Below are 18,265 nucleotides of genomic sequence, written 5' to 3' on the forward strand. Positions count from 1 at the left end.
TTACATCACAGAGCACACTCCGGTTTGCAGCGACTGACCAGAACGATTTACACCACATGCCACCCCCTGCCCACTGAAACACACACACACACAGATGCTAGAATGCACTCACAACAGTACAAATCACTTGTTATTATTTTGTTGAAGTCTTATGTTTACCCGCTGGCCGTGCTGGGCAGCTCAGACTCTGAATGGTAAGCGTGTTTTCCTGTCTCTGTGATGACCAGTGCATGAATGGGTTCACTTTTACAGGCCTTTAGTGGGCACAGGGCTCTGCTGGCGTCCCCGTGCGGTGCCAGTGTGGTGTGACCTGAGGAAGGGTTCCCATTGGTGTCCAGGATGCAGTCCGGGTGGAGCCTGTCAGACACGTCCACCACCTGGATAAGCGGGAGCGACTGGGGAACAGCTGGCTCACTGTGAGCTGACTGCAACTTCTTCATGTGGTTGACCACCACTGCAGCATTGAAGGCACACTGTAACACACACACACAGCCACATTTTAGCACTGTATTATTGCATGAACTCTTTTAGACCTGTATAACAGGTGTAATACTGTCCAGGGAAGGCTTTCCACTAGATTTTGAAGCATTGCAGTGAGGATTTGATTGCAGTCAGTAAGAAGAATGTTAGTGAGGTCAGAATTAGCATACCTCATCCCAAATATATTGGATGGAGCACCATCACTCTAAAGAACATAACTAATGGGTTTCTATGTTTCCATAGCTAAAGTTCCACTACTTCACAGCTCAATGCTGAGGGGCCTTATACCCCTCTAGCCCACATCTGGCATTAGGCATGGTGCCAATATGTTCCAAGCTACTGCTCCAGACAGTCCTTTTCTATAATATTTCTCTACACGGTCTTGACAAGCTGTGTAAATGTATTTGTACATCTGTGTCAGATATGGGTGCAACTTAAAGTAGCTGAATTCATTAGAAGGGGTGTGCACAAACTCCTTTATCTCTCTCACTCAGTGAATAGAGAAGCAGTGACTCTAAACATTGGTGTGATTCAAAGAGGATCATTAAGGGGTCATTAGGCTCTGCCTCTCAGCAAAAGGATTAAAAACATAAAGTCTAGGAGCACTGTACCCACCTTCCACTTGGACTTGAAGTTTTTCTGGAACTGATCACACACGGATTCGTAGATATCATTAGTCCACGCTGTTTCCCCCTTTATCCTGCGGACCAATCAGATCAAAAGCGTCAAATACTCTTCAATGCTAGCAGAAACACCCAGATTTACCATATACCCGAGTGATCCTTTAGCTGACACTCCTTTTGAAGTTCCACCGAAATAACATCATGAAGTCATCTCCAGGGTTTTTATATTAGCTCACAAGTGTGCACCCGGTTTCTGTTTCCTTGTGTCCATGACTTACCCCTTTTCACTGAGAAATGCCCCCCCAAATTACCCAACATTGTGACCCTGCTCCTCACCATGGGTGCCACAGTGCCTGCTCACTGGTAAAACGCTTCTTGGGGTTCTTCTCCAGCATATTCCTGATGAAGTCCTTAGCTGTAGCACACAGTACACAGACATTTCAAACACTGTACACAAAAAAATGCAGTGTAGATTAAATTCTAGTTACAGAGCTGTTGATATGTGTGATTGTGTAAGTATGTGTGCATGTGTGAGAAACAGTACCTGATTCAGAGATGTTGTCCCAGTATGGGGAGTGGAAGGCATACTCTGCCCGCATGATCTTTGAAAACAGACGGGTTTCATTCTCATCGTAAAAAGGGGGATATCCGCTTAGCCTGAAAAGAGCACAGCAGCACCATTACTCAGCATGTGCAGAATTCCTGGGACTCCAGAGAGAAGCTTTTTTCAAACAAACACATCTTAATATTGAATACCAAGACATTGCAATCCCTATCACTCAATAACACATAGGGGTATAATAACCTATTACTCAGAGATTGGTGTATGGGTGTATATATGTAGATGGTGTGCAAATGTATGGTTATACATAAGCAGAAGGTGTATATAAATAGATTGTGTATATATTGTTTTTGTTGAAATTATTTATTTATTTATTTACCAGGTGCACATTCATCAACATTTCAGTTTCCATGTAAAAACGCCAGTGTTAGCTGATAAGCTCATTTTCATCTGTAGCACTTGGCAGGTTATTACATATCAAAGGACTAGTATCATCAGCTCAATAAGCATTATGTAGAGTACGTGCCTATATGTAGATGGTGTACATATGTAGAGATTTAGAAGCACTTACAGAATGTATGTAATGACTCCAATAGACCAACAGTCCACTGCTTTACTGTACGGCTTCTGTGCCAGAACCTCCGGAGCTGTAAAATAAAGATAGCACACACACACACACACATTTACACACAAAACAAAACAGTCAGTGACATTTATGAATAATGCTTATGTTTCGGAGTATGAAGAGAACTGATTTATATATTGTAATCACACTCACATACACACACTCACATACACACACTCACACACTCCATACCAACATATCCAGGAGTGCCACATGCTGTTTGCATTGCGCCATGGTCAACCATCTTGGATAGTCCAAAATCAGTGATCATAATCTTAGAGTTTTCATCCTGATTATAGAACAGCAAGTTCTCCGGCTGTGAACAGAGACAACAAGTCACAATAAGCAACATGTATGCCTGTAGCAATATCGAGAATGGTGAAAATAAACTGTGAGCTTTTTATCCATCTAATTATATCCATCTGCTCATAACCTTTACAGTTTAGCTGTGAAAAACATTTTTTTCAGTTTATAAATAAGACACACATGTGCTTGTGTGTGTGTAACCCTTTGTGTACCTTCAGATCTCTGTGGACGATGCTGTTCTGGTGAAGGTAAGACACAGCCTCTAACACCTGCCGAATTACCAGACTGGCGTCTTTCTCCGTATACACACCTCTATCCAGAATGCGGTCAAACAGCTCCCCTCCAGAGACCCTGTAACACACACACACACACACACACACACACACACATAAAACTAAGTACACCAATCATTAACACCACCCAATATTTAGTAGGTCTGTGCAAACAGATCTGACCCATCAAGACACGGACTTCACAAGACGATGAAGGTGTCCTGTGATATCTTTGCACCAAGAAGTTAGCAGCACATCTTTTAAGTCTTTTAGTCTCCATAAGCAACAATGAGCCTTAGGTGCCCATGACCCTGTCACCGATTGTTGTTTCTTGGAGCAATTTTGGTAGGTATTAACCACTGCGTACCAGGAACATCCCACAAGATGTTTCCTGATGTTTTGAAGATGCTCTGACCCAGTAGTCTAGCCATCACAGTTTGGTTCTTGTCAATGTGTCTTAAATTCTTAGATTTGTACATCACCTTCAAAAACTGACTGCTTACTTGCTGCCTAATATATCCTATTCCTTGACAGATGGCATTGCACTGTTAATGTTCATAATGTTATGGCCGATCAGTGCATTTGTAAACTTGTCAGTGTAACGTTATGGTTGAACAGCGTATATATGAACTTAGAAAATTGTCATATGGAATCTATAGGTGTCATCACAAGTATAAGACAACAGTATAAGAGAGAGATAGAGAGACACTCACAGCTCCATGACGAGGTAGTAGTGAGTGCGTGTTTCATAGAAATCCTCCAGACCCACCACATTCTTATGCTTTATCCTGAGAAAAAACACAAAAGACAGAAAGTGAATGAGTAAGACACCACCTTCAGGAATTACCTGCAAAGCAAAACACTGCAAAACACTAATTAATTCTCATGCTCTTTTACCAAAGTTTTGGACATTTGGAAACACTTGAATGGAAATCATGTAAACATGATGTTAGAGTAAAGTGCTGTTCTCTGACCTTCTGAGGACAGTGATCTCATTCTCCAGGTTGCTGTGGTCCAGCTGCTTCTTCTTTACACATTTCAGAGCGTAAAACTTCCCCGTCTTCCTCTCTCTTACCAGAAACACCTCAGAGAAGGAGCCCCTGTACACACACACACCACAACTGTTTAATAACTAAGTGGAGTGACTTAGTGGACCATCTAAATTTAATAGAGAAATACATCTAGGCACTGTTTACTGTGATAATGCAAGAACATGAATAAAAAAAAAAACAATACAAATTACTTTATTACTATTTCTACTATTTTATTTTATTACTAAATTATTATAATTCTCTAAAAGAATTTTTAGAGATTGTAGGGAAGAACCACTTGTGTGGACAAAAGATAATTTATGCATTTATAGTGATCCTTAAATTGTCACATAAAATTATTGCCTTTTCCCTTCATAGGAGTCCACTGTAACTATTCAACTAAAACAGATCTTTGATATCAATATAAACTGACCCAGATGCATTTATCTGAAGATGTTCCAACTGCATACTGCTGATGATGCAACTGCTATAATCAATAGCAATAACATTTAACTAGGAAAGTTTCTGTTGAATCAGTTCACAGGTGGTTAGATTTATACCCCTAGGGATGATTACAAACATATAATGACGCACACATACAAACAGCTTCGCTCTTTCAGACAGCCAGACACCCAAACACCAGGCATCCAGCCCACCTGATCTCACTAAACACCTGCTGCTACACACACACACACACAAACACATGGGTGAACAGCTTTACCAAAATCATATTAGGTGAAAATCAACACCCCCCCTTTAATCCTAATGTAGTTGTCCAGCAAATACATGTTAGCTGCGCCTTTATTTTAACACTGGGGCAGCAAGGATAATGTACACAACATGAACAAATGTATTACAACACCTGCTCATTCACAATCCTGTCAGGATGATCACCACCCCACCTCCTCCCCAACTCCCAAACTCATCCCAAATATATTGCATGGAGCACCATCGCTCCAGAGAACACAGTTCTGCTGCTCCACAGTTCCTATACCTATTCTAACACAGAGTCATATTCTGTTGCCAATTTTTCTCTACAGTGACTAGACAAGCTGTGTGTGCATTTGCACATCTGTGTCAGGAATGGGTGTAACCTAATGTTACACACATTTGAAGGTCCATGTGTTGAATCCCACATGTACATGCATGCTCTCTCTCTCTCACACACACACACAAACACTTTAATCCATTAATTAAGCAGTGCTAGGATGTTCCTGTGCAGAAGGTGTGACGTCAGAGATGCTCCACATTCATTCAGACAGAGGGACGATTTAAAGCTCCTGCAGGACACATGCGCAATCCCCCCAGACAACCTCTAATAGCTCAATGAATACTCTTGAAGAACTCACCATCATCCCACAGCAGATGTCAGAAGTGCAAAGAATATGCAAAATTACTGCACAGCTTAAGCACTTCTCAGGTGGTTGCTAAGTGTGTTGTTAAGTGATTGCTATGGGATCACTAAATTGTTTCTATGCTGTCCCAAGTATATTGTTGCCCAGCATTTGATATGATATGCCAAGTAGTTGCTATGCAGTTGCTAGGCGGCTGTTATGCTGTTCCATGTGGTTGCTATGTGGTCGTAAAGCAGATACCATAGTGTACCAGGTTGATGCTAGGGTTGCAGTATCACGGTTATCGCTGTATTACAGTATTTTCCAGGTTTTTCCACTGCTCCACTGCTTTTATTGCCTTGGCAATAAAACATGCTACAGCTACTGATTTAATTCTTTGTCTTGTTTAGATACGGGAACTAACTAAATTCCCTTAATGTCTGATCAACTACTGTTGTAAGCATTCGTTTTACTGCCAAGTTAAAATAGGCACGTCAAATTTTGAAAATTCATGCACGTAAATCAATGTCGGCTTTCACTTCACTCCAGAAAAATTCAAATTGGTGTGAATGGGCCTTAAAACGAACACGCGCATCCTGAACGGCACACGCTTCACGCCCACACGCACAAGTACCAGCGTGCCTATATTTTCGAATGACTCAGCGCTTTTGCTGGTGCTTACCACGTGGATTGAGCATGAGGAAACAGATAAGTTAGTCGACATTTTACGCATTTGTAACAGCAAGCTTGAGGTATTCCCTCCTTTAGCTGCCACTTTACATCCACACTGTTTGCATCCTCACATCAGTTTTGAGGGTATTAGAAGTAGCCCCACACTGCTGATTTTAGTTTAGTTAGTTTGCTTGAGCGTGGAGCAGGTGGTCGAGGAGCAGCAAAGGCGAAGCGAAGATGTGCATATGCGGGCAAAATTCTCAGCTGGCTTGCTTTTTCCTTTAGTACCGGTAATAAGCAAACACACACGGTATGACAACCGTGCATTTTAATATTGTGGTATACCATAAAAAACCAGTTACAGCTGCAACCCTAATAGTGGCATATTTTCATTCTAGAAAATGAGAGGAGGCTGAACCAAGAACAGCAGACAGGAAGTCAGATTTTACAGTATAAATAAGTCCAGCCTTCTCGACATTAAACTGCATGTAATGTGGCTAGTTCTCTCAAATGAGTTTGTCACCACTGATTTAGAGGTTGAAGTGGCTTCATTGATAAAATTGGAGCTTGGCCTCTCTGCTTAATCTGTACATGCTACAAGAGGCAAGGATAAAGGCTGCAACAGAGACTGTGACAGAGTCTGCAAATAAGGAAAAAGGCTACAACAAAGACTGCTATACAGGCAAAGACTGTGATACAGGCCTACCAGTCTCTATTGCAGTAAAGAATGCAAAATAAGCTCTGACAGATTCTGCAATATGTGGTCTAATTAAAACTACAACAGTAAAGAAAATGAAGTCACAATGGAAAGTGTAAAAAGAACTGCAACAGAGGTTTAAATGCATGTTTTAGTAGAGATATCACTAGAGGCTTCAGGAGAGGTTTCAGTAGAGGTTGAAGTGGCTTCATTGATAAAAATGGAGCTTGGCCTCCCGTTTAATCCAATAATCTGTCCATGCCAGAGACGATCCCAGATTAAAGTGAACACCTCTTTGGGAACGGGCAAAGTAGGTCTCGTGAAAATCCACTCAACAGATAACAGCGCTTAGTCAAACCCAGAAAGAGTCTCCGATTCTGTGATTTATGACTCAAAGGCAACACTATCAGCGTGTGTTTTAGAGGGCTGTACGCTTGCGTCTTTGGACTGCACGCAGAATGCAGATCACACAGGTGTGATAATTTGGACAGGTAAATCTGTGCAGCATGAGTGTGACTGCAACTGCTGAATGTGACATCAGAGGTGTGCTGTATAACATTATACAGACCAACCAAGTAAATCCTGCTCCATGTGGTTGTGTCTGAAAACCTCAGAATTAGTCTGGCATTAATTATGGAATGCACTAAGAAACTAACCCTAAAACTACTCATGTGATACAAAACCTCCTGTAGAAGGAGAAGGATAGCATATTTAAGACTTTTTGTCTTAATGAGATAAGATGTAAAGTAAAATGTTTTCGAATGGTGTTAAAAAACAAGAAAAAAAAGTTGGTTTTGATATGACAGTGATGCTATAAACCCATACTATGTCTAAGTCTAGGTTTTTCGTCAGAAACTTAAATATAAGCAGGTACTTCGAACTGCTGACTTACGATCCAAGGATTTCCTTAAAGTCAAAGACGTCTTTGATGTTGCTGGTGACTTTCTTCCAGCTGCAGTTGATCTCCTTTCGACCCATTGTGTCTCAATTTTTACAACTGACTCCCTGTGATACAGAAATACATAAATAACAGCTTGTTAGGGCTGGACGATGAGTAAAACAACTGTATTGTGTATATACTGGGATTGCAATACACTCTGCAATAAAAACACAGTGGTGAACAAATAATGGGTCTGTATATCTACCAAAATAATTTCCTTTTGCAGGCTTGTATGACTGATATAACTCATAGTACATTGAGGGTGACCCCTATTTACAAAGTAGCCAAGCTGATACATAAAATATAAACTGGACCAATCTGACAGCTAAATGTAATGCATTATGAACTGAATTAAACATAAATTAAGGCCTGTCTGCTGATATAAAATACAGTTCAAACATACATTATAATTTAATTGTCATAATGCTGATATGTGTGAAGTGTTTTTAATACATTATTAGTTTAAAACTGATAAATGACACTACAGTGTAAAGTAATGAAGGCGCAGAGAGGAGCTGAGGATTACAGATTACATTGACACACACAGATTACTGCCCACCTCTGACCCCTGCATGTATTGTTGCCTAATATAACCCTCAGCCCTGATAATACAGATTATAACTATAAACAGACAGTAAACCTGACATAATGCCATGCAACTGGCGAGATTATGAATATTGATAGCTAGAACTGAATAGCTTAACATCCATATTTCTACACCTGATACCATCAGCACTGCACTGAGGATATCTGTCAGATAAAATTAATTATGTAAGATAGTTTCAGGAGTCCATAGATTTAAAACTCTACCGTGTAAAACTCTACCCTTTTCATATTTCAATTTAGCTCTCAAACACAATGCAAATTTATGCTTCGTTGACGTTTTATATAACCTACGTTAAATTAAATATACTAGCTAGCTAACGCTAGCTATAATCAGCTAGCTATGATGAACAGAATCACTCACAGTCCTCAAAATCCATAAAACTGGCTAACTAGCCTTGAACAGAAGAGATATAACTAGCTACATTTGTGTCTTAATTATTTTAATAATTCACTGTAAATAAAAGAAGCTGAATTCTTTCCCAGCCTGAATAGAGTTCGTAAGCAAGATAGTTAGCTAGCATCACTTCAGAAAAAAACATTTGTAAAACAACCCGCTATTACTCTTTAAATTAAATAACAAGTACCTAAATAACACATTACCAATCATATAAGAATAATTTTAAAGACTTAAAAAGTTTTAATTTATTGACTTACCTTTTACCTGATGTGGGTCTGAGCTCCTCTCTTCTCCTCACAACAGCAGCAGCGCGTGGAGACACTCCAGCTTCAACTGCCGAGACCCAAGCAGGGAGGGCGGCGCTAATGCTGCGCGGTCACGCCCCCAGTGCTAGGATTGGCTGCTAAAAGAGGTCATTAAAAGAATACTAATAATTAAAAACTCGACTTAGATTAACATTAACAACACTGATACTAACAAGAATACCATTATTATTATTATTATTGGTACTATCATAATAATATTATTTAAGTTTAAGATAATTTCTTAGATTCTATATATTTTTAAAGTTGTATACATTGAAATGCAGCTCAGGTGATTCACAAACTTTGCAATTAGAAGTAGCATGAAACGAGGGCCGATTCATAAAAAACAGTCAACTACCTGAAAGCTAAAGTGGATAAATAAGCTGCTTTTCCACTTTGCTTCTGTTTTGCTGCAGGTATATCCAGCTTTTGATGAGCTTAGTAAATAATCTAATTATGAATAATCAGATTCATCCCAATAATCTCTTATTATGTAAATCAGACAGTGATGAACTATCAGTATTGAGGATAATGAAACTGGGAAATGAAACCCTGTCCTAAACACGTCAGGTCTGTATGTGGTCATGTAATGATGATGTCATGTCCATATGCCATGCCAAGTGCGCATGTGTGAGCAGACGTTAATCTCATTCTAAACAGACTCACACAGTCAGCACAGGTGCACACCTGCCTGCTAAAATTTAATTATTCTTATAATATGTTGATACATAAACAATGGCCTATAGAAAGCATTCTCCCTTTGGATATTTTGGCCACCAAGACACCTGTTGGCCACCTGACACTATTCTGAAGGTATATAAATATATATATATGCATATGGTATATATAACTATTACTATTACATTTAGATACTTACATTATTGTAATACATATAGGATCATATTATTTTTTCTTGAATGTGCTTTCATATAATACATACAGGACTGTAGTTTAATATAGTCTGTAGTTTACCTCTGATTTAACACCGCTTGCTGAGGCTCTTTGGCTCCTGATTCATGAGGCTATACTCAGCACTAATGCTGTAATCTATCTGCACAGGTGTTTTCACACGCTGAAATGCACCTGACCACTGATAACTGAAAGAGAATCCCCCAGACACAGTGGTGTTACTGGAGTTTTTTAACCTGGCCACTAAAACAGAAACCCCTCTGACTGGCCAGTTAGTGTAGCAAAAAAAATATGTGTAAGACTGTACTTTATTTAAACTGTTGTTAATTAATCCACCTGCAGCGCTGCACCTTAACTGAGTTCAGAACACAAACATTGAACCAGATTAGTCTTTATGTAAGCTCACACTGTGTGTGTGTGCGTGTGCATGCTTGTGTGTGTGTGCATGTGTGTGTGTGTGCATGTGTGCGTGCGTGTGTGTGTGTGTGTGTGTGCATTCAGGACAAGGAGAAGTTCAGCTCTGTCTTTATGTAACATCACCTCCTAATGTGTGTGAGTGTAAGTGCATAGGTTAAAGCGTTTGCTAGTCTTTATATAAGCTCACTTGTGTGTGTGTGTGTGTGTGTGTGTACTGAATAAGGGTGATGAGACGTGTTTCTGTCTCAGTTTCAGTACAGTTATACTGTAATTTGGCCTCTATCTAAAACAACTGTACTTCTAACAAGGGTCACCACACATGAAATTGTATGAAACCATAGAAAAAACATCATGGAGAAATAAAAATTGTGGAAAAATCACAAGAAAATCAACATTGTCAAAATGAGGACATCAAAATTCACAGTTTCATCGAAACTGTGCTAAAATCATGGAGAAAACAAAAATGTGGCAAAATCTCGAATAAATCAAAATCATTGGAAATCAAAGTCAATTTTGGACAAAATGTGAAGAAATTAACATTGTGGTAAAATTATGGGAAAATCTAAAAAATTTTTACAATTTTTTGAAATCAAAATTGTGGCAAAGTTGTGGTAAAGACAAATTTATAGCAAACAAATGGTGAACTCAAGCAAGGTTATCGTGCAGTTTTAAAGAACATGGTCTAGTCTGTTAAATATTTCACACAGGTGGGTTTAATATAATTTATAATGATGCTGGATCCATTTCAACATTAATAAATTCATTACTGAATTTGTATTGGTGATCTACACACACAGTCACATTCTGTAAAGCAGGGTTTTCAGATATAGCAGCAGGATGAGAAGAAGTATGAAGATTCCACAAAGCACCAGCAGAACCATCAGCATTCTCCTGTAATGGGACAGCCAGGACAGCAGGGGGCGCTGAACAGCACACACAAACCTATAAAAAGAGAAACAAGCTTCAGATTCAAACAATGCTTGTGTAGGGTTGGTTTAGGGTTGTGCCTGTGGTGTACTGAGTGTAAGTATGCAGTCAGGTGACAACTCACGCCTCTGATTGGATGACGTCAGTGGGATCATGTGACCACTCGGCCAGGCTGGACTCTCCCTCCTCTGAGCTCTGCTCTGACTTTAGTAAAGTAGAAGGCTGACCACGACGCCTCAGAGTGACCTGTAGGGGGCTAACACACACACACACACAGACACACACACACACATACACACAAACACACAGACACACACACTCATTGTAGATCTCTCTTGATTTTAAGTAAATGACACACAAGTGTGTGTGTGTGTGTGTGTGTGTGTGTGTGTGTGTGTGTGTGTGCATGATATTACCTGGGAAAGCTATCAATGTCTGGCTCCTCCTCCTGACCATCAGTGGACTCCTCATTGGTTGCCTGGGTGGACTGGTCAGCGCTGCCATCTACAGGGAGAACAACACACCTACAAAGTGACAGAGAGAGAGAGAGAGAGAGAGAGAGAGAGAGAGAGATTCAGAGGGAGAGAGGAAGAAGAGAGAGATAGACAAATAAAGAAAGGGAGAGGCAGAGAGAGAGGGAGACAGAAAGTAAGCAGGTGTGTTGTGTGTGTGTCTGTGTGTGTGTGTTTGTGTGTGTGTGTGTATGTGTGCATGTGCACAGTACCTCCGGGCATACTTCAGCCCTTCCTGATTTGGACTCTCTGGTTCCTCGCCTGATCGGCAGCTCTCCAGAAACCTTACCTCCAAATCAGTCAGCTGAACACACACCACCACTTTATTAATGCACTTTATTAAAACAGATAGGTCAGTGTGTGTGTATGTGTGCTCGTACCTGAGCCTGGGTTGGTATTAGAGTAATGCTGACTCTTCGGCGGGTGACGTGCTGAAATGGAGGCAGACAACACAGCTACATTATGATGCCTCAGGCCGACTTCTTACTGGTTCTCTATATTCCACCTTTAAGGATGCAGCAGTTACATTCTGGTGCCTTAGGCCGGCTTCTTTTTGGTTCTCAATGTTCCACCTTTAATGGTGCAACACTTACATTCTAGTTTCTCAGCTGCCAGAATGTAACTGCTACACCATTTAAGGTGGATCTAATAAGATGAATTTTTACTGCAAGTGAATGATGATTTCGCTTTAATGGTAAAGAGCACTCAGACTGGTTACCTGTCTGGAGTCTCCTGCCAGCTGCTTCAGATCTCCATCCTCTGCAGGGGTAACAGAGTGCTGTTACACGCAAACAACAGGTGTGCTTGCTCTAGGTTATCTGCAGGGATCAGTACTGACCTGTGGAGTCACTGAGAAGGCGCCCGCGGGTTCGCTGGACCAGTTTTCTGGTGTGCAGGAGCTCTGTGCTCTCCACACTGTGACGTTTCTTTAGGTTCTCCACATGCAAAGCCATCAGCTCCACCCCACGACTCATACGGGCCTCCTAAACACACACACACAAGTGACTTTGCATCATGGATTAGAGGTCTTCCAGGTCAGACATTGAAGTGGCTTAACATCTGAGCATGAAGGTCTTTCAGACCAGTCGCCAGAGAGACTCAACATTGTGGCCTACAGGTCTTCCAGGTCAGTCACCAGAGTCACTTTATATCATGACTTTAAGGTCTTCCAAGGCAGCTGCCGGAGTGTCTCTACATCATGGCCTGGAGGTCTTCCAGCCCAGCCACTGGAGTGACTTTACCTCAAAGCTGGGATGTCTTCCAGGTCAGTCACCAGAGTGACTTTACATCCCCTCCAGGGCAGTTGCTGGAGTGTCTCTCCATCACAGCTTAGAGGTCTTTCAGGCCAGCCATCAAAGTGAACCAGACCTCATCCCTTTATATATTTAGAAATATATCTTTAGAAATATATATTGAGACTATATATTTACCAGCTAAGGACATCACACCATGTTTTGGGTTTGGGGCTTGGGGACTGTTTCTCCCTGCCTGCTGAGGAAGTGTGTGTGTGTTGTACCTGGTGTGAAGCCCCCAGTGTTTCTGCAGTGGTAATGATGTTCTCCATGCTGTTCTCCAACATCTGCAGGCTCTCCTCCATCTGCTTCACTCTCTCTCTCACCTGACAATCTGACATACACTCACACAGCATCTAACACATACACCCAAAAACACCCACAAACATTACAGCAGCTACCACAAGTTGATGAAGGGTGATGCAGTGTTGTCTGAGGACAGGTGACCCTAGATAAGCGTGAACATTGCACCTGTAAGCTGCCTCTGGTGTTCTGCAGCTCCAGCTGCAGGTTCTCCAGCGCTACACTGCGATCATGTTCTTCTGCTCGCAGCCTCTGAGTCAGTGTGTACTGGTCACAGTGGAACGCCATCGCAAACTGACCAAACGCACACTGAACAGAGAAGACATACCCACACAGTCCACTTTATTAACCCCTACATTGTGGTTTCATACACTGGCCACTTTATTAGAAACACAGATAAAGGGGCCAGCAAGGTGGAACTAGAAGAGAGGGGTTTCTGGTAAAGTGGAAGTGATTGGGTGAGTGAGAGAGCTTACCTCTGCCTCCTTCTCTGTCATCTCCTCACAGCTGGAATACAGAGAGCTCACTGCGTTACTGAGGTGCATGTATGTGTGTGTGTGTGTGTGTGTGTGTGTATGTGTATACAGTAGCTCACCTACTCAGTCCAAGTCTGTCCAGTACAGAAAGCTCCTCCCAGGATGGAGCCAGTAGTGGCTCAGGAATTGGCTCTGAGAGAGAAAGAGAGAGAGAGAGAGAGAGAGAGAGAGAGATAAATGAAACAAAGCATTCAGTTTGCTCATATTTCTGCTCAACAGTAAACAGGAATAGAGGCAGAACCTGTTTTGTTTTATATTGGTAGTAAGTACAGTGTCACAATCTCCTCCACCATCCATGCTAGATGTGGTCAGACTCTGAACTGCCCTCTAGTGGATGTATTGCTTAACATCCATGCCAACGTAAAGGACGTATGGAAGTATGTGGGTAATTTGGACATGGAAATAGACGTGTCCATCTGTGCATTGAGAGAGTATAAATGAGCCTTTAGTGAGTAAAGTTTTCAGTTGTACCTTCATCACTGTCCTCACTGTCCCCCAGTATACCAGAATATTCACAGTGAGCACGCTCAGGCACCGTCGCCTGCTACACACACAGACACACACACACACATACACACACACAAAGAATACACACGCTCATAATAAAAGGGCCAGTGGTAAACAATAAACTCACAATTAAGTGGACAGGGTAGGAGTTTCCAAAAAAAGGGGCATGACTTAAAAAGGAGAGGGGAGGAAAAGTCTGTACTAGTTAGTAAACATTCCACATAGGACCATTCAGTACATACACATTTAGAAACTAGGCTGCAAAAACAGCCTGGCTATGATGTCACAACTACAAATACATTTACATCCTTACGCCCATGTTATCAGCATACAGCAGTTTAGCCCCGCCCATTCAGACCGACAGCAGTTAAGCCCCACCCAAATACAACCATTTGAAGAGGAAGCTGTTCTCACCTGATCATCCATTGAGTTCTTTAAGCTTCCTCACACGAGTCTGCACACTGTCCCCTGTCAAAGTCAGAAGTCAAACAGTCATATCTACATACATACATACACACACTGAGAGCTGGAGAGTGGAAGAGAGGGGCATCATCATCTTCTTCAGTCTTTTAGCATCCTCTTACACTTGCCATCAGTACGAGAGAATACAGACAATTAAAGATGGACTTTTGTATATGTGTGTGTATGTGTTGGTCTAAGAGAGAGAGAGAAAGAGTGTGTGTTTGCAGGGGTGATATAGGGACAGTGTGATATTTAGAAAGGTCAGGAGATCACATTTGGCACTGTGCAAGGCTTTGAGATAGAAAGGAGCAGTTTGGTGTGTGTGTGTGTTTGTGTGCCACAGCTGGGAAAAAGTCATCACTGCAGAACACATCACTATGGCAACAGGTCTGCATATCATGTCACCATGGCAACAATTCAATGTACCGCCATGTGATTCAATCGACATGTCTACATTTAAACAGGTCAGTATATCACTATAGCAGCATTTTAGCTTGGAAACAGATCAGTGTATCACCATGGGAACGGTTCAGTATATCAGCAGTTGGTTACAGATCGTTGTATCACCATGGGAACAAATCTCCTGAACACCTGAACACTGTAACACCTAAACAAATAACACCTGAACAGCATTTCACCATGGGAACAGATCAGCAAATCCCCTGGGAATGTGTCAGCATCTCCCCATGGGAACAAATCTTCTGAGCACCTAACACCTGAGCACCTAACCACCTAACACCTGAACACCAAAACAATAAGCCACCTAAACAGTTGTACATTTAACTTCTGAACACCTAAACACCTGACACCTGAACATCTATACTTCTAAATACCTTAACAACATGTGTGTGATAGGTTGTCCTGCTGCACACACCAGTTCTCTGTTCTCTGACCTTCATAACTGCACAAGTTTAACACACCTGACGTGTACACATACACACACACAGTGGTCTGTGAAAACAACTGTAGCAGGTACAGCAGTGTGTGTTGAGTAACGAAAGTAAAAAGCGTTAGCAGAGATCACGGTCACAGTGACCTTCAATAGAATCACTAACAGCACACACACACACATACTAATAATAATGATAATATCAGCTTACCTTTACACCTCCACACCTGCTGTGAGTTTGGTGGAGTTGCCGACACACTCAAACACAATCAGAATGTGACACGCTGCCCTTTGTTACACACACACACATACAGCTGTGTTTTCCCACCAGCTGTGTTCTCTCTGTATGACTCCCTTACACACGCACACACACATTTAAAGTGTAATATTCTAACATTACAGAAATGTCTGGGGTTTATTTGTTCTGACCTGCCAATGTAGCAAACAGGTAATGGAAGCTTATACCCCACCAATTAGCCCTAAGGAGGGAGTGAATGGAGTTAAAACATCCAGATTCGTTTTATAGCAGTGTACTATTTATGTAATTCATACTGTACTGATCTCCTTCCCTGTGTTGTGGAACAGAGGAAACTGTGTCTATCCATTACCATCACATGGAAACAGCTGAGAGTACTCAAATAGCCACGATATGTACTCAGAACCAGTTGGTTACTGAGTGTGGTTACAATGGACACTATTATCCCACAATGCAATGCGAAATGAAAAGAGAGGAGCTACTCATTTCTTGAACAATTATGTAAAAAATGGGGATGGCAGTGCAGCTGGAGAGCGAGTGCAGCGACAGCGTTGGCAGGAGAAACAGCAGTGACGTATGTTGGCATAGCAACGCTTCATCACTTCAAGTACAAAAGAGATTAGTATGCTAATATTTTGTGGACCAACCTGCAAAACCTGCATTACTAAGATTAGTATGTGGTGTACAGGGTTGTGGGTTCGGTACCCGGGCTCGGCATGCTTCCACTGTTGGGACCTTGAGCAAGGCCCTTCACGCCTCCTCTCCTCCCCGGGGCACATGTCCTCACTGTCAATGTGTGTGTGTGTGTGTGTGTGTGTGTGTGTGTGTTTGATCACTAGTGTGTGTGTTATCTTCACGCATGAGTTAAAGGCAGAGGCCAGATTCCACTGTCCAACACAAATGGTGGTTGTCTTGTCTTATGTAGCACGAAAATGGGATGCAGCCATGGACACGTTATTGTTTTAAGCCATGCTAATGCACTTGAATCAATGTTCTAGATAACAGAGAGTCATACTGTGCCGGGAAGCACATATTTAAGTCTATTAGACATTACTGAACAGAGGAGAGTGTGTGATGATTTAGACATGCAGTTAGCTCCATGCCAACAGGTGGGGTATAAGTTTCCATTATTTGGTAGTTACATTAGCCTCTTAGCCACAGTGCTAATTGGTGGTGCATAAGCTTCTTTTACTTGTTAGCTACATTAGCCTTATAGTGGTAAAGTAAAGAAGCATATAGCTACTTTAAACAGTGATCAGCTGAGTGGCACTGGAGCTACGAGGCTAATGTAGCTAAAAAGTAAAGGAGGCTTCAAGTCATAAGAGGAGAGGTCGTTATGCACAACTACACACACACACACACACACACACACTCATACAATCAGTCATAAACACTTACCACAACCATTAGTTCAGACTATGCCAACAATGTTTTGTAGCTCTGGTTCAGGTAAGAGTAAACACACAATGTGGAACAGTCAGGTTCATACAAATGTGTGTGTGTGTGTGTGTGTGTGTGTTTAGATTCAGGGAGGAAAAGTCTGCACTAATCTGGTTAGTAATCCCATTAGCACACAGCCTGCAGCTACTGAACAGCCTGAAAACAGCAACACATTGTTACTTATTCTAATATAATATCCAATAATATTAAATATTGCTAAACTACTGCAGCAATAACTGCTGCTGAACACCAGTACATCAATTAATTGTACAACTGTCAATAGTAATTACACATATGTGTAATTATTGTTTAACAATTATCATTATTTTTTATTATTAGGTTATGGTTTATGTTTAGTGTTTATGAATAATGTCTAGTTGGTAGTAGTGTTAATAACAGTGTTGGTTCTGTAGGTGAGCTCAAGATCAAACTACTTTGTGTGTGTGTGTGTGTGTGTGTGTGTGTGTAGAGCTCTGTGGGGTGTGAGAAAAGAATCAGCACCACAGAAGCACAATAACAGAACACACACATACTCAGAGCATACATACAGTACATTGCTGAGGAAACCTAGATAGGAAGGAAGCCAACTCCTGAAAAAGATCATGTCCATTGTTCTGTGTGTAGAAAGGTATCAGGGAGGAAGCTCACAGCATGCTGGAGAGGCCATGACCTTTGAGCTAAAGGTATGTATAGCAGCAGCAGGACACAATGTTACTGTGTGTGTGTGTGTGTGTTTGACTGCAGTGTGTGACTCAGTATACAACATCAGGCCAAATAAATGTGTCCGTTTGAGTGGATGATCATTCAGCTCAGTGCCTCCCTCTAGTGACGCATACCACACATTACGTTACCAGACCTCAGTACAGCCTTTACTGCAGGGAGGCTTTATGGGTAAACCGTCACCAGCAAAACACCAGCAGTATGGAGAACCGCCACCCAGTAATATTCAGGGCTGGACACTAGAG

General features: G+C 41.5%; 2 protein-coding genes across 2 annotated transcripts; both read right to left on the reverse strand.

The window, feature by feature from the left end:
• Nucleotides 1–8,839, reverse strand: camk1ga (calcium/calmodulin-dependent protein kinase IGa). The gene is made up of 12 exons (XM_072665760.1): nucleotides 8,803–8,839; nucleotides 7,495–7,607; nucleotides 3,843–3,968; nucleotides 3,582–3,656; nucleotides 2,809–2,947; nucleotides 2,483–2,606; nucleotides 2,237–2,312; nucleotides 1,648–1,760; nucleotides 1,440–1,518; nucleotides 1,096–1,180; nucleotides 160–473; nucleotides 1–73 (listed from the first exon to the last, which is right to left on the reverse strand). Exons 2-12 carry the CDS (start codon nucleotides 7,578–7,580, stop codon nucleotides 1–3), a joined length of 1,290 nt encoding a protein of 429 aa, XP_072521861.1. The 5' UTR covers nucleotides 7,581–7,607; nucleotides 8,803–8,839.
• A 94-nt stretch (nucleotides 8,840–8,933) lies between these two features.
• On the reverse strand, nucleotides 8,934–14,818 carry LOC140543220 (uncharacterized). Its single transcript, XM_072666271.1, has 14 exons — nucleotides 14,668–14,818; nucleotides 14,218–14,290; nucleotides 13,806–13,878; nucleotides 13,687–13,717; nucleotides 13,379–13,519; nucleotides 13,132–13,263; nucleotides 12,454–12,598; nucleotides 12,334–12,374; nucleotides 11,996–12,046; nucleotides 11,828–11,919; nucleotides 11,520–11,627; nucleotides 11,228–11,359; nucleotides 10,972–11,118; nucleotides 8,934–8,948 (listed from the first exon to the last, which is right to left on the reverse strand). Exons 1-13 carry the CDS (start codon nucleotides 14,677–14,679, stop codon nucleotides 10,974–10,976), a joined length of 1,176 nt encoding a protein of 391 aa, XP_072522372.1. The 5' UTR covers nucleotides 14,680–14,818; the 3' UTR covers nucleotides 8,934–8,948; nucleotides 10,972–10,973.
• Nucleotides 14,819–18,265: the final 3,447 nt, after the last annotated feature.

The sequence above is a fragment of the Salminus brasiliensis genome, chromosome 21, assembly GCF_030463535.1.
Source record: "Salminus brasiliensis chromosome 21, fSalBra1.hap2, whole genome shotgun sequence".
Lineage (NCBI taxonomy): Eukaryota > Metazoa > Chordata > Actinopteri > Characiformes > Bryconidae > Salminus > Salminus brasiliensis.

Bases quoted from the DNA above. Each gene is read 5' to 3' on its own strand.
- camk1ga (XM_072665760.1), bottom strand. From the start codon at position 7,580: ATGGGTCGAAAGGAGATCAACTGCAGCTGGAAGAAAGTCACCAGCAAC. The intron at 3,969-7,494 runs GTAAGTCAGCAG...GTGTGTGTACAG, and splicing joins TTTAAGGAAATCCTTGGATC to GGGCTCCTTCTCTGAGGTGT. The intron at 74-159 runs GTAAACATAAGA...TGTGTGTTTCAG, and splicing joins CTGCCCAGCACGGCCAGCGG to TGGGCAGGGGGTGGCATGTG.
- LOC140543220 (XM_072666271.1), bottom strand. The intron at 13,879-14,217 runs GTACAACTGAAA...TTTCTCTCTCAG, and splicing joins CAGTGAGGACAGTGATGAAG to AGCCAATTCCTGAGCCACTA. The intron at 11,628-11,827 runs GTACTGTGCACA...GTCACTTTGTAG, and splicing joins GGGCTGAAGTATGCCCGGAG to GTGTGTTGTTCTCCCTGTAG.